The sequence below is a fragment of the Carcharodon carcharias genome, chromosome 13, assembly GCF_017639515.1.
Source record: "Carcharodon carcharias isolate sCarCar2 chromosome 13, sCarCar2.pri, whole genome shotgun sequence".
NCBI lineage: Eukaryota > Metazoa > Chordata > Chondrichthyes > Lamniformes > Lamnidae > Carcharodon > Carcharodon carcharias.
The window spans coordinates 3,031,688-3,046,920 of record NC_054479.1 but is presented as its reverse complement, the minus strand read 5'-3'; the positions used below and the strand labels follow the sequence as shown (position 1 = coordinate 3,046,920).

At 44.4% G+C, this 15,233-nt stretch overlaps 1 protein-coding gene across 4 annotated transcripts in view; it reads right to left on the bottom strand.

Moving 5' to 3' along the window:
• Window positions 1-11,513: 11,513 nt before the first annotated feature.
• abcb9 (ATP-binding cassette, sub-family B (MDR/TAP), member 9) overlaps window positions 11,514-15,233 on the bottom strand; it is a 63,201-nt gene continuing 59,481 nt past the window's right edge. For all 4 annotated transcript variants that reach the window (XM_041201881.1, XM_041201880.1, XM_041201882.1 and 1 more), the window contains 2 exons: window positions 13,903-14,039; window positions 11,514-12,258 (listed from right to left, as the gene is read on the bottom strand). In XM_041201881.1, coding sequence (XP_041057815.1) covers window positions 12,043-12,258; window positions 13,903-14,039 — 353 coding nt within the window. In that variant the 3' untranslated portion in view covers window positions 11,514-12,042. The remainder of the gene's footprint in view (window positions 12,259-13,902; window positions 14,040-15,233) is intronic.

Here is a 15,233-nt window from a genome sequence, read left to right as displayed (position 1 = left end):
GGAGGGTGGGGAGGGGGTGTGGGTGGGGGAGGGGGGTGTGGGTGGGGGTTGTGGGGTGGAGGGTGGGGGAGGGGGGGTGTGGGTGGGGGTTGTGGGGTGGAGGGTGGGGGAGGGGGGGGTGTGGGTGGGGGTTGTGGGGTGGAGGGTGGGGGAGGGGGGGTGTGGGTGGGGGTTGTGGGGTGGAGGGTGGGGGAGGGGGGGTGTGGGTGGGGGTTGTGGGGTGGAGGGTGGGGGAGGGAGGTGTGGGGTGGAGGGTGGGGGAGGGGGGTGTGGGTGGGGGTTGTGGGGTGGAGGGTGGGGGAGGGGGGTGTGGGTGGGGGTTGTGGGGTGGAGGGTGGGGGAGGGGGGTGTGGGTGGGGGTTGTGGGGTGGAGGGTGGGGGAGGGGGGGGCGTGGGGGGTAAAGAAGGGGCCGGGCTGGGGGTTCATCTCGGCGGCAACAACCCAATGAATAAAAGACAGAAACTCGCAACAAATGGAAGCCAATAATCCCCTCCAGCATCTTCACCCAAAACTCGGATCACTCGCGCTTTCCACCACCCGCGAAGGACAATGAACATTTGCCGACCTCGCCTTTCAGGAAAAAAAACCGCAGCGCCCAGGCCGCGTGGATCCCGCTCCCGCCCTGAGCCGCCCCGCGCGGCTTCTAACCGCCTTCACCTCCCAACACAGGCACGTGCTCCCACCGCATCACCACCATCCGCTTCCATCCCTCCGCCCCACCTGCTTCAGACTTAAAACCTTTCTTGGTGGCTTTGTTAGATCCCATAATCAATTTCCATCGCACAGCTGTGTTGCATTAAGTGTAAATATTTTGAATTTGCTTTTTTGATACCTAGATCTATTTGACACCAGAGTAAGTGGAAGGGTTTAGGCTGGAGACGGAGGAGTAGTGTGGTCCTGACGGTTCTGCGCATGCGGAGTGGAATGTGCCGGTGGGTGGAAAATGGCGCGCGGATTTCAGCACGTGGAAATTCAAAACCTGCTGGAAATAAAAGAAGCAATTAGTCTGTATAATACCTGTGGGGGGGGGTAGTTTTTTAACTCATTTATTTTGTCTGAACCATTTTTGTTTATTTATTCATTCACGGGATGTGGGCTTCGCTGACTGGGCCCAGCATTTATTGCCCATCCCTAGTTGCCCTTGGGAAGGTGGTGGTGAGCTGCCTTCTGGAGCTGCTGTAGTCCGTATGGTGTAGGTACACCCACAGCGCTGTTATGGAGGGAGTTCCAGGATTTTGACCCAGCGACAGTGAAGGAACGGTGATGTATTTCCAAGTCAGGATGGTGAGTGACTTGGAGGGGAACTTCTAGATGGTGGTGTTCCCATCTATCTGCTGCCCTTGTTCTTCTCGATGGTAGTGGTCGTGGGTTTGGAAGGTGCTGTCGAAGGAGCCTTGGTGAGTTGCTGCAGTGCATCTTGTAGATGGTACACACACTGCTGCTACTGCGTGTCAGTGGTGGAGAGAGAGAATATTTGTGGATGTGGTGCCAATCTAGCAGGCTGCTTTGTCCTGGATGGTTTCAAGCTTCTTGAGTGTTGTGGGAGCTGCACTCATCCAGGCAAGTGGGTAGTATTCCATCACACTCCTGACCTGTACCTTGTAGATGGTGGACAGGCTTTGGGGAGTCAGAAGATGAGTTACACACTGCAGGATTCCTAGCCTCTGACCTACTCTTGTAGCCACAATATTTATATGGTTGATCCAGTTCAGTTTCTAGTCAATGGTAACCCCCAGGATGTTGATAGTGGGGGATTCAATGATGGTAATAACATTAAACATCAAGCGGCGATGGCTAGATTCTCTCTTGTTGGAGATGGTCATTGTCTGACACTTGTGAGGCGCGAATGTTACTTGCTACTTGTCAGCCGAAGCTTGGATTTTGTCCAGGTCTTGCTGTATTTGGACATGGACTGCTTCAGTATCTGAGGAGTCGTGAATGGTGCTGAACATTGTGCTATCATCAGCGAACATCCCCACTTCTGACCTTATAAGGGAAAGAAGGTCATTGATGAAGCTGCTGAAGATGGTTGGGCCAAGGACACTACCCTGAGGAACTCCTGCAGTGATGACTTGAAGCTGAGATCACTGACCTCCAACAACTACAAACATCTTCCTTTGTGCTAGGTATGACTCCAACCAGTTTAGAGTTTTCCCCCTGATTCCCATTGACTCCAGTTTTGCTAGGGCTCCTTGATGCTACACTCGGTCAAATGCTGCCTTGATGTCTTTGGTAGTCACTCTCACCTCACCTCGAGGGAACAGATCTTTTGTCCATGTTTGAACCAAGGCTGTAATGAGGTCAGGAGCTGAGTGGCCCTGGCGGTACCTAAACTGGGCAGCAGTGAGCAGGTTATTGCTAAGCAAGTGCTGCTTGATAGCACTGTTTTTAATCCCTTCCATTACTTTACTGATGATGGGGAGTAGACTGATATGGCGGTAATTGGCTGGGTTAGATTTTTGTGTACAGGACATAGCCAGGTAGATGCCAGTGTTGTAGCTGTATTGGAAGAGCTTGGCTAAGGGCATGGCAAGTTCGCACAAGTCTTCAGGACTATTGATGGAATATTGTCAGTTCCAATATCCTTTGCAGTATCCAGTGCATTCAGCGTTTCTTGATGTCACGTGGAGTGAATTAAATTGGCTGAAGACTGGCATCTGTGATGCTGGGACCCTCCGGAGGAGGCTGAGATGGATCATCCACTCGGCATGTCTGGCTGAAGATTGTAGGAAATGCTTCAGCCTTAACCTTTGCACTGATGTGCTGAGCTTCCCCCATCATTGAGGATGTGGATATTTGTGGAGTCTCCTCCCCCAGTGAGTTGTTTAATTGTCCACTTCCATTCACAACTGGATGTGGCAGGACTGCAGAGCTTAGATCTGATCTGTTGGTTGTGGGATTGCTTATCTCTGTCTATCATTTGCTGCTTATGCAGTTTGGAAAGCAAGCAGTCCTGTGTTATAGCTGCACCAGGTTGACAGCTCATTTTTAGGCGTGCCTGGTGCTGTTCCTGACATGCCCTCCTGCACTCTTCATTGAAGCAGGTTTGATCCCCTGACTTGATGGTTATGGTGGAATGGGGGATATGCTGGGTCATGAGGTTACAGATTGTATTCAATTTCATTTCTGCTGCTGCTGATGGCCCACAGCACCTCACAGATGCCCAGTCTTGAGTTGCTAGATCTGTTCGAAATCTATCCTCAAAGTGAAGTGGGACTTTTGTCTCCAGCACGACTGTGCGACAGTCACTCCTACTGACTGTCATGGACAGATGCATCTGCAGCAGGCAGGATGGTGAGGATGAGGTCAAGTACGTTTTCCCTTCTTGTTGGTTCCCTCACCACTTGCCTCAGACCCAGTCTAGCAGCTATGTCCTTTAGGACTCAGCCAGCTCGGTCAGCAGTGGTGCTACAGAGCAACTCTTTAAAAGTCCCCACCCAGAGTACATTCTGCGCCCTTGCCATCCTGTGTGCTTCCTGCAAGTGGTGTTCAACATGGAGGAGTATTAATTCATCAGCTGAGAGGGAATGAACCACATGTATTTCAGACAGGTGACCAAAAAGCTTGGCCAGAGATAGGTTTTAAGCAGCATCCTAAAGGAGAGAGAGAGGCAGAGAGGTTTAGGGAGGGGATTCCACAGCTTAGGGCCCCAGGCAGCTGAAGGCATGGTCGCCAATGGAGCAATTAAAATTGGGAAAATTGAGTGAGAGGCCAGAGTTGGAGGAGTGTAGAGATCTTTGGGGTTGTGGGCTGGAGAAGATTACAGAAATAGAGGGTGAGATTTGAACACAAAGTTGTGAGTTTTAAAATTGAGGCATTGCCCAACTGGCCTAGGTTAGTGAGCATAGGTGATGATGGGTGAACAGAAAAATGCAAGTTAGGATAGGAGAGTAGAGATTTGGATGATCTCAAATTTATTTAGGGTAGAAGATGGAAAGCCAGCTGGATAAGGTCACTGTTTAAAAATAAGGGGTCGTCCATTTAAGACAGATATGAGAATTTTTTTCTCTCAGAGGACAGTGAGTCTTTGAAATTCTCTTCCTCAAAAGGCAGTGGAAGCAGAGTCTTTGAATATTTTTAAGGCAGAGCTAGATAGATTCTTGATAAGCAAGGAGATGAAAGGTTACCAGGGATAGGTGGGAATGTGGGGCTGAGGTTACAACCAGATCTTATTGAATGGCAGAGCAGGCTCAAGGGGCTGAGTGACCTACTCCTGCTCCTAATTCGTATGTTTGTATAAGCATTGGAATGGTCAATTCTCGGTGGGAAGAAAGAATGGATAAGGGGTTCATCAGCAGATGAGCTGAGGTAGAGCTGGAGGCTGGTGATGTTATGGAGGAGAAAGTAGATGGTGATGTAAGGATATGTGGCAGGAAACTTAGATCAAAGACAATACCATGATTGCAGACAGTCTGGCTCAACCTCAGCCAATGGATCTTGGAGTACTTCATCTTCTAATATGTCTCTCCCAAAGGCAAAAGTAAATGTATCATCTATAAGATGACACCATCTTTAGAGGTGAATTTATATAATTTGTGCATTAAAAAGGAAGATTTTAGCAATGTGCATAACGGCTCAGTGACAACATTCTCACCTCTGTCAGAAGGTAGTGGGTTCAAGCTGCACTGTAAGTAGATATGCAATGACTATTTAGATGGGTGAGAGTTTCTGCCTCTCCCGCCCTTTCAGGCAGTGAGTTCCAGGTCCCCATCACCCTCTGGGTGAAAACATTTTCCCCCATCTCCCTTCTAATCCTCTACCAATTCCTTTAAATATACGTTCCCTAGTTTTTGACCCCTCTGCTAAGGAAAATAGGTTGTTCCCATTTACTCAATTTTAGCCCCTCATAATTTTATACACCTCAATTAAGTCATCCCTCAGCCTCCTCTGGTCCAAGGAAAACAACCCCAGCCTATCCAATTTTTTTTCATCGTTAAAGATCCCCAGTTCCAGCAATATCCTTGTAAATCTCATTTCACCCTCTCTAGCGTAATCACCTCTTTCCTGCAATATGGTGAGCAGGGAACAATATGCAGTACTCAAGCTGTGACCTAACTAGTATTGTATACAGTTCTTTGCCTGGGCTAATAAAGGAAAACATGCCATATGCCTTCTTAACCAACTTATCGACTTGTCCTATTATATTTAAGGATCTGAGGATACACACAGTAAGCTCTGTCCATTCCTCCACAATGCTCAGTAGCTCCCATTTTTCCCTGGTCTTTTACATCTCCCAATATTCATTACTGTACACTTCTCCAGATTGAATTCCATATTTCTGCAGTCAAAAGCTTTCCTCTTCACTGCCAACCACTTGGCCAATTTTTGTATCATCTGTGAACGTCTTTATCACGCCCCCTACATTTGGATTAAATAATTAATAATAACTGTTAAAAGCAAGTGCCCAAGTACTGTGTCTTGCAGAACCCCAATGGCAACTGCCTTCCAATCCCAAAAACACCTGTCAACCATAACCCTTTGCTTCCTACCACTAAGTTTGGATCCAATTTTCCACTCTCCTTTGAAAGCCAAAGGTTTTTGCTTGTTGACCAGTTCATCATATGGAATCTTGTCCATCATGTGGAATCTTGTCCATCATGTGGAATCTTGTCAAAAGCCTTGCTAATATCCACATGGACCACATCCACCATACTGTACTTATCAACCCTACTCCTCAAAAAATTCAATCCAGTTAGTCAAATATATTTAGTTACCTCCTACTGCAATGACCAGGAATTTGAACACTAATGTGCTTCTTGGGATCTTATTGTTCAGACCTTGGCTGAGATTATCAGTGAAAATGTTGGCACTGTGAGGAAAGGGTGATGGAGGTCTACTGATCCTCAACTTAATGTAAAGCATTGACATATTTAAAATTCTGATTAAGAACTGTACCCCAAAACTTCCAGCCCTCCCCAACCCCCTCCCTGTAGCGGGGCCAGGGAGCCATTGAAATCTCCATTCACACCGGTGGAACCAGAAGATCCTGCCAGCATGAGGAGCTGCAAAATTCCAGCCATAGAAACATAGGGCAGAATATTACGCTTGGCGTGCGTCCCAATATCATCATGCAGTCTCACAATATTTAGTTCAGCGGGCGCACAGTGGAGTTGGCTACACGCCCGCCGATAATTAAAAGGCCTATTAAGGCCATTAACAATCTAATTAAATTCAAATTTACACTGCCCGTCCAACCTAATGGTCGGCGGGCAGGCCAAGTGGCCTTTACCTTTTTTAGGAAACCTCATCCACGAGCGGGATGAGGTTTTCTAAAGCAAATAAACATTAAATAAATACTTTATTTTTTAATTAAAAGCATGTCCCAGCTCATGTGACAGAGTGACTCTCCCTCTTCCCCCTGCCCGCACAGGCAGCGCTATTGCTTGCGATCCACGTGGGGCAGGCCTTAGTTGGCCCACCCGCATGAAATCACGGTGTGGAACCAATTGCAGGAGGCAGTCAGTTTGCCACCCACCCCCACCATGGGCAAGATCCTGCCCATAGGATCAGGACTAGGCCATTTGGCCCATTAAGCCTGCTCTATCATTCAATCAGATCACGGCTGATCATCTACCTCAACTCCTTCTTCCCGTGCTACCCCCATATCCCTTGATGTCATTAGTATCTAGAAATCTATCGATCTCTGATTTGAAGATGCTCAGTGATTGAGCTTCCACAGCCCTCTGGGGCAGAGAATCCCAAAGATTCACCACCCTTTGACCAAAGAAATTCCTCCTCATCGCAGTTTTAAATGGCCTACCCCTTGTTCTGAGACCGTGTTTCTAGACTCACCAGCCAGGAGAAACATCCTATCTACATCTACCATGTCACGCCCTGTAAGAATTTTGTAAGTTTCAATGAGATCACCTTTCATTCTTTGAAACTCTAGAGAATACAGGCCCAGTTTCCTCAATCTCTCCTCATAAGACAATCCTGCCTTCCCAGGGATTAGTCTGGTGAACCTTTGTTGCACTCCTTCTGTTGCAAGTATATCTTTCCTTAGGTAAGGAGACCAAAACTACACAATATTCCAGGTGAGGCCTCATCAAGGCTCTATACAATTGCAGCAAGACATCTTTACTCCTGCACTCAAAACTCCTTGCGATGAAGGCCAACATACCACTTGCCTTCCTAATTGCTTGCTACACCTGAATGCTAGCTTTTATTGACTTATGAACAAAGACACCCAGGTTCCTTTGGTCATCAACACTTCCCAACCTCTCACCATTTAAGAAATACTCTCCCTTTCTGTTTTTTCTACCAAAGTGGATAACTCATTCACATTATATTCCATCTGCCATGCTCTGGCCCATTTACTTTGCCTGTCCAAGTCCTCCATGCATCCTCCTCACAACTTACATTCCCACCATCAGCAAATTTGGAAATATTACAACTGGTCCCCACATGCAAATCATTTATATAGATTGTGAATAGCTGTGGCCCCAGCATTGATGCTTGCAGTACCCGACTAGTAACAGCCTGCCGCCCTGAGACTGATCCATTTATTCCTACTCTCTGTTTTCTCTCTGTTAACCACTTCTCAATCCATACCACATAGGTTAGCCCCAATCCCACCTGCTCTAATTTTGTTTACTAACCTCCTGTTTGGGACCTTATTAAAAGCTTTCTGAAAATCCAAATACAACACATCCACTGGATCTCCTTTATGCTAAAAGTAATATCCTCAGAAAACTCCAACAGGTTTGTCAAACACGATTTCCCTTTCATAATTCCATGTTCACTCTGTCCAATCATATTATTATTTTCCAAGCATTCAGTTATCACATCCTTTAAAATAGGTTCTTAAATCTTCCCTACTAACATCAAACTAATAGGTCTATAGTTCTCGGTTTTCTCTCTCCCTCCCTTCTTAAGTACTGGGGTTACATCTGCTACTTTCCAGTCTGCAGAATCTATAGAACTTTGAAAGATGCATCCACTATCTCTACAGCCACCTCTTTCAACCCTCTGGGATGTAGCCCATCAAGTCCATGGGATTTATCAACCTACAATCCAATTAATTTTTTAAATACTACCTCTATATTAATACTAATTTCTTTCAGTTCCTCACTTTCACAAGCCCCTCTCCTCTAATATTTCTGGGAATTTTTTTTGTATCTTCCCCCTATGAAGGCAGACTCAGCAATTGCTTAGTTTCTCTGCCATTCCCTCTTCTCCATTATAAATTCTCCTGTCTCCACCTGTAATGGACACACATTTGTCCTAGTTAATCTTTTCCTTTTCACATACCTAAAGAAGCTTTTACAATCCCCCTTTATGTTTCTTGCTAGCTTTAATTCATATTCTCTTTTCCCTTTCTTTATCAGTTTCTTGGTCCTCCTTTGCTGGATTCTAAATTGCTTCCAATCCTCAAGCTTACCACTTTTACTGGCAACCTTATTAGCCACTTCCTTTGATCTAATTCAATCTTTAATTTCTTTGGTTAGCCACAGTTGATTCACCGTTCAATCTTTTTTTATTCATTCTCAGGATGTGGGCTTCACTCACTGAGCCAGCATTTATTGCCCATCCCTAGCTGTCCTTCAGAAGGTGGTGGTGAGCTGCCTTCTTGAACCGCTGCAGTCCATGTGGTGTAGGTACATCCACAGTGCTGTTAGGGAGGGAGTTACATGATTTTGACCCAGTGACAGTGAAGGAACGGCGATATACTTCCAAGTCAGGATGGTGAGTGACTTGGAGGGGAACTTCCAGGTGGTGGTGTTCCTACCTATCTGCTGCCCTTGTCCTTCTAGATGATAGTGGTCGTGGGTTTGGAAGTTGCTGTCGAAGGAGCCTTGGTGAATTCCTGCAGTGCATCTTGTAGATGGTACACGCTGCTGCCATTGTACGTTGGTAGTGGAGGGAGTGAATGTTTGTGGATGTGGTGCCAATAAAGTGGGCTGCTTTGTCCTGGACAATGTCAAGCTTCTTGAATGTTGTGGTTGCTGCACTCATCCAGGCAAGTGGGGAGTATTCTATCACACTTCCGCCTGACTTCTGCCTTGTAGATGGTGGACAGGCATTGGGGAGTCAGGAGGTGAGTTACTCGTCGCAGGATTCCTAGCCTCTGACCTGCTCTTGTAGCCACAGTATTTATATGACTAGTCCAGTTCAGTTTCTGGTCAGTGGTAACCCCCAGGATGTTAATAGTGGGGGATTCAGCGATGGTAATGCCATTGAACATTAAGGAGCGATGGTTGGATTCTCTCTTGTTGGAGATGGTCATTGCCTGACACTTGTGAGATGTGAATGTTACTTGCCACTTGTCAGCCGAAGCCTGGATTTTGTCCAGGTCTTGCTGTATTTGGACATGGACTGCTTCAGTATCTGAGGAGTCGCAAAGGGTGCTGAACATTGTGCAATCATCAGTGAACATCCCCACTTCTGACCTTATGATGTAAGGAAAGTCATTAATGAAGCAGCTGAAGATAGTTGGGTCGAGGACACTACCCTGAGGAACTCCTGCAGTGATGTCCTGGAGCTGAGGTGATTGACCTCCAACAACCACAACCATCTTCCTTTGTGCTAGGTATGACTCCAACCAGCGGAGAGTTTTCCCCCTGATTCCCATTGACTCCAGTGTTGCTAGGGCTCCTTGATGCCACACTCGGTCAACTGCTGCCTTGATGTCAAGGGCAGTCACTCTCACCTCATCTTGGGAGTTCACCTCTCTGACCCATGTTTGAACACCCTATTGGATGTTTGTGTCTTAGAAGAATGTATATTTGTTGTAGACCATGTAATGCTTTTTTAAATATTCAGCTTCTTCTGTCTACCGTCAAATTTTTTAGTGTATTTTCCCACTCCATAATAGCCAACTTGCTCCTCATATGTTCATACGTTCCCTTGTTCAGATTTAAGACCCTAGTTTCAGAATTAAATATATCACTTTCAAACTTAATGTAAAAATTCTATTACCTAAAGGCTCCTTCACAGCAAGGATATTAATTAGCCCTTTCTCAGTACATAACACAAAATCCAGAATAGCCCAAGCTGATTGGTTCTTCAACGTACTGCTCCAGAAACCCATCTTGTATACACTCCAGGGATTCATCCTCCACAGCATTAGTGCTGATGAGGCTTACCCAATCTATAAGTAAATTGAAGCCTCTCATTATTACTGCATTACTAATGTTACATGTGGTTCTAATTTCCTGATTCACACTGTGCCCAACATTACCACTAGTTTGGTGGCCTATAAACAACTCCCAACAATGTTTGCTGCCCCTTGCTGTTCCTTAGCACCACCCAAACTGATTCTACATCTTGATCCTTCAAACTAAAATCCTCTCTTACAAATGTACTGATCTCATTCTTTATTAACAGCGCCATCCCGCCTCATTTTGCTTTTTGCCTATCTTTGCTCAATGTCAAATATCCAGTTCCCAGTCTTGGTCACCCTGTAACCATACCTCTATAATAGCAATTAACTCATACACATTTACCTCTATTTGTGCCTTCAAATTATCTACCTTGTTACAAAAGCTGCATGCATTATAAAGAATGCCCTTATCTTTGTCTTTTTAACATTATTCCACATTCTGATCCTATTTGATGCTTGCCTTCGCTTGGTCTGCTTTCAAATTTTGTTTACCACTTTTCTACATCCTGATAGAAGTTTTGCTTCCCTCCAATCTGAGCTCCCTTTCAGGTTCCCAACCCTCTGCCAATCTAGTTTAATCCCTCCTCATACATGGATGTCGACTGATCTGCTTTGTGCTTCTAGTGTTTTTTGTTTGTTTATTGATACTGAGGGCAGGATGAAATGCGGGTTGGGAACCGGGAAATGCCGGCAGCAGAACCCCCCAGGAAATTTTGGAAGGAGCAGCCAATTAAGTGGCCACCTCTTGCACCCCTGTCCATTCAAGGTGGCAGGTGGGGTCTGAGACTGGAGGGCCAAAAGGAGCCCCACCAGCACTGAAGGATCCGCAGCCCCACTCTCAGAGGTAGGCACTGCTGAAGTAGGTTGGTAAATGAAATGGCATCCCAAGATAGAGGTGCCTTCTGAAGAATTTTCCAACTTTAAAAAATGAAAAGTGGCACAGCTGCCAGACTGCCATTGTGGAGGGGGAGCCATAACTGTGGCCCTCTGTCGATTGCAGCTGCAGTGCTCGGTTAAGTTGAATGAGGCATCACTGGCCCCTTTGGCCTGTCACCAAGAGGTTTCATCCATTCATTGGCTAGACCTCAGTCTCAGTGGGGTGGGGGCACGAGCTGCCTGCCATCTGGAATATTCCAGTTGGCTTCTGATTCAGTGTCCTCAATGGACAATTTAATTGGCCGCCTGCTGCTGACAGGTGGTTAACAGTCAACCCCCTCCTTCCAATGATGCAGCCTCCCTCAAATAGCTTGGAGGCTGGACCACAGTGGCAGACTGGCCACTAGCAGGAAGTTGCTGGCATGCCTCTAGCCCCACCTAGGATCGCCAGGAAAATTCATCCTTTTTATTCATTATCAACTGAAGAATTTCATAATGGAACATAATTCAAAAATAAAACACCTTGAGACATTATTTTCGCAATCAATTTAATGTACACTTGCAAAGCAATATAAGTAATACATTGAGACTAGAAGAGTACATACATTTGTATAAGAGAAAACAAGCAGAATTGTAAGTCTGTTCTAATATATATCAGATTCTGAAGCCTTTTCCACAAAGTTGCAGTTGCATTCTGAGCTTTTTCCTTTTGTTTGGTAGAGCAAAGCTAAAATCTTCTTTCATTACACACTCTATTTCAAAAAGTATGTAAATTAATCCTACAATTGTAATGAAGTGGGTCATTCTAATCTGAGATTTCGAGAAGATTTCTCCAGATAGATAACTGCCCATCATAAATTGTCCAAAGCTGTCATTTAGTCAACATAGAATTTCCCAAATATTTAGTGTTGCTTTATATGAACAACAGGGGGAAATCTTCCCTCACATCTTACATATTCCCCCACATACATCAAAAGTTTGGCTTATTTTAATTCACTTATTATTCTTAATTTTAATATTTTCTCCAGTGATACTAATTTTATTTGAATTCAAGGATTTATGGTTAATTGTTATTGTCAGACTCTAAAGCAGGCATTTGCTTTTGCACCATTCTGAAATAGGTACCTTTTCTCTGCATTAATTCTTTGTGACTCCCCACCTCCATCACCATGCCCTTCTTGATGACAATTATTTTCTGTGCACTTTTCACAGTGCTCAAACGATGTGCTACAATAAGGATGGTGCAGTGTTTCTTCAACTTGGACAGTTCTTCTAGGATCTAAAATAGTGAGTAGATTTTTAATCCATGCCAACAACTAGAATTTGCTTATGTACACAGCGCGTTCAAAACATATCATTTTGAATTACTGCATTGAAAATGTTTATCAATGACAAGCACAAATTAATATTGTGCAAAACCAGTAAATTCGTAATGGAACACAAAGCCTTTCATGTCGATGTAGTAAATTAGCATAGAAGTTTTTACATTGCATATAACAATCAAAAAAATTTTCACCAATTTATTTTAGCAATAATGTACAACCATTTGTTACAAAACTAGGAAACAAAGGAGCAGACAAATCATCTGTTTGAGAAAAATTTCCATCTGCTTGACTATTCTTGGTTCCCAGTATGGTACCGGACAGTAAAAATAGAATCAATTATTCATAATGGACAATCAATGTCCTTGTCATTGTGGTTCAGTTTGACTAACATTGTGAGGTTCTCTTGAGAAGAATATCTTATTTTAGTTTGGATACACTAAAAATATGATCTGAGAAAATAATAACAAATATCCTTTAAAGCGTTACAACAGGGCATCTCTAAATTGTGACGACTTGTAACACCCCTGATTTAAATTCAATATTAGTGTGTCCCAAGATGTGGGATTCTTACCATATTTAAAATAAAACAGCTCCATATATAGCGCTTTCAATAAAGAAAATGCTATGGAAAAGGCATAAATGGAATCCTGCATCACATAATTGTGAGATTGAACAATAGCATTCTGCAAACTTTCCCAGAAACAGAAATATAAGTTAGTATAGTATAGTATAGTATCACTACCTCTGCTCCTACCTCAGCCCTAAACCCTCAATTATGTCTTTGTCACCTCCAAACTTGACTGTTCCATGATCTCCTGGTAAGCCTTCAATACACCCTCCATAAACTTCAGTGCAACGAAAATATTGCTGGTCATTTCCTAAGTTGCATCACACATGCCCATCTCTCCAGTGCTAGCAGACCCATATTGGCTCCCAATCACCCAATACCTACATCAACTTTTAAGTTGTCATCCTTAGGTTTCATTTCCTCTGTTTTCTCATGCCTCCCTCTCTGTAACCCCATAGCTCTGACCCATTCTCTGCTCTCCTCCCCACCCTCGACCCATCTGAATTCTGGCCTCACATCCTCCACCTCACCATTGACACCAATGTCTTTTCCTGCCTAGATTCCATGTTCTCAAATTTTCTTCCTAAAATCTCTCCAATTCTTTCTCCTCCTTCATTACTCTCATTAAGACAAATCTTTTAGTCACCCGTTTTTTTATCTTCTTGGTTTAGAATCCATCTTTTTCCTTTTGTCTCTGGGTAGCGCCTTGAGATGTTTTTCTACATTAAAATGCTAGATGGATGGAAGTGGTTGTTGGTCTCTCCTAATCTTTCCTGAATCAGCATGTCCTTTCCTTGAGATAAAAACAAAAAAACTGCGGATGCTGGAAATCCAAAACAAAAATGGAATTACCTGGAAAAACTCAGCAGGTCTGGCAGCTTCTCCGCCGATGCTGCCAGACCTGCTGAGTTTTTCCAGGTAATTCTGTTTTTGTTTTGTCCTTTCCTTGTATTTATTTGTTAAGTACTTATTGACATTTCCTTATGTTAAAGGTGAGAAGCTGTTGCTAATGAGTGTCATGTTTGCCTACCTCACATTCACTTTCTCCATCCAATGCACTCGTAGCTTCATCCAGCAGTAAAACCTGAGGATGACGAACCAATGCACGAGCTATGGCAACTCTTTGCTTCTGGCCTCCTGACAGCTTTGTGCCTTTCTCTCCCGCCTCTGATTAAGGAAGGCAGAAACTGTTTAGAAGATCTTACACACAAAGTAAATTAATGTTTTACATGCTGTGCGGTGATTTCCCCAGTATAGATTTGTTTCAGTCATCAACAGAAATAATCAGGTACACAGCTATATGGTATTGTTCAGGTTACTAGAAGAACTTTTCTTAACTTCTTCCTCACTGTTTTTTGAAATGGTGACTAACCCCAAGGAGCAAGGAGCACTGGTGATGCTTCAGCACCCTATGAAAGTGTTATTCTTCACAATAAGCCTACTGTATAAGCATTGCCGGGAACATCATTATTCTACCATATTTGAAGTACTGTACACTCCAATTACAAAGAAAACATGCTGCCAAAAAAGGGTTCTGACTGATTTCACTAGTCTCCTGCTGGTTTTATTGGCAGCAATTTACTGATTGCTGACTCATGTTTGGTAATTTTAATACTTCTTTAGTACACCTGAATTGGTACGTTCTCATTCTATTCAATTGTTGCTAGTTTATGAATAAAATATTAGTCAGTTGCAAGTGTGGCAGGGAAATATGCAGATCTGACAAAGTGTTATGCCAGAGGGTGATAGGCATAAATGTGAGTCTGACACTGTTTAAATAGATTTATGCAGATTTTGTTAGTCTCACAGCATGGCACTTCACAATCTTTTTTAATTCATTCATGGGATGTGAGCATTGCTGGCAAGGCCAGTATTTATTGCCCGTCCCTAATTGCCCCTGAGAAGGTGGTGCTTAGCCACTTTCTTGAACTGTTGTGGTCCATGTGGTGTAGGTACACCCACAGTGCCATTTGGAAGGGAGTTCCAGGATTTTGACTCAGCGACACTGAAGGAACAGCCATATATTTCCAAGTTAGGATGGTGTGCAAGTTGGAGGGGAAATTGCAGGTGGTGCTGCTCCCGTGCGTCTGCTGCCCTTGTCTTTTGAGGTGGTAGTGATCACAGATTTGGAAAGTGCTGTTGAAGGAGCCTTAGTGAGTTGCTGCAGTGCATCTTGTATGGTACACACTGCTGCTACTGTACAATGGTGGTGGAGGGGGGTGAATGTTTAAGGTGGTGGATGGGATGCCAATCAAGTGGGCTGCTTTGTCCTGGGGAGGAAATGGCATAGTATTGTCATTGGACTAGTAATCCAGAGTCCCAGGGTAATGCTCTGGGGACCTGGGTTCGAATCCCGCCACA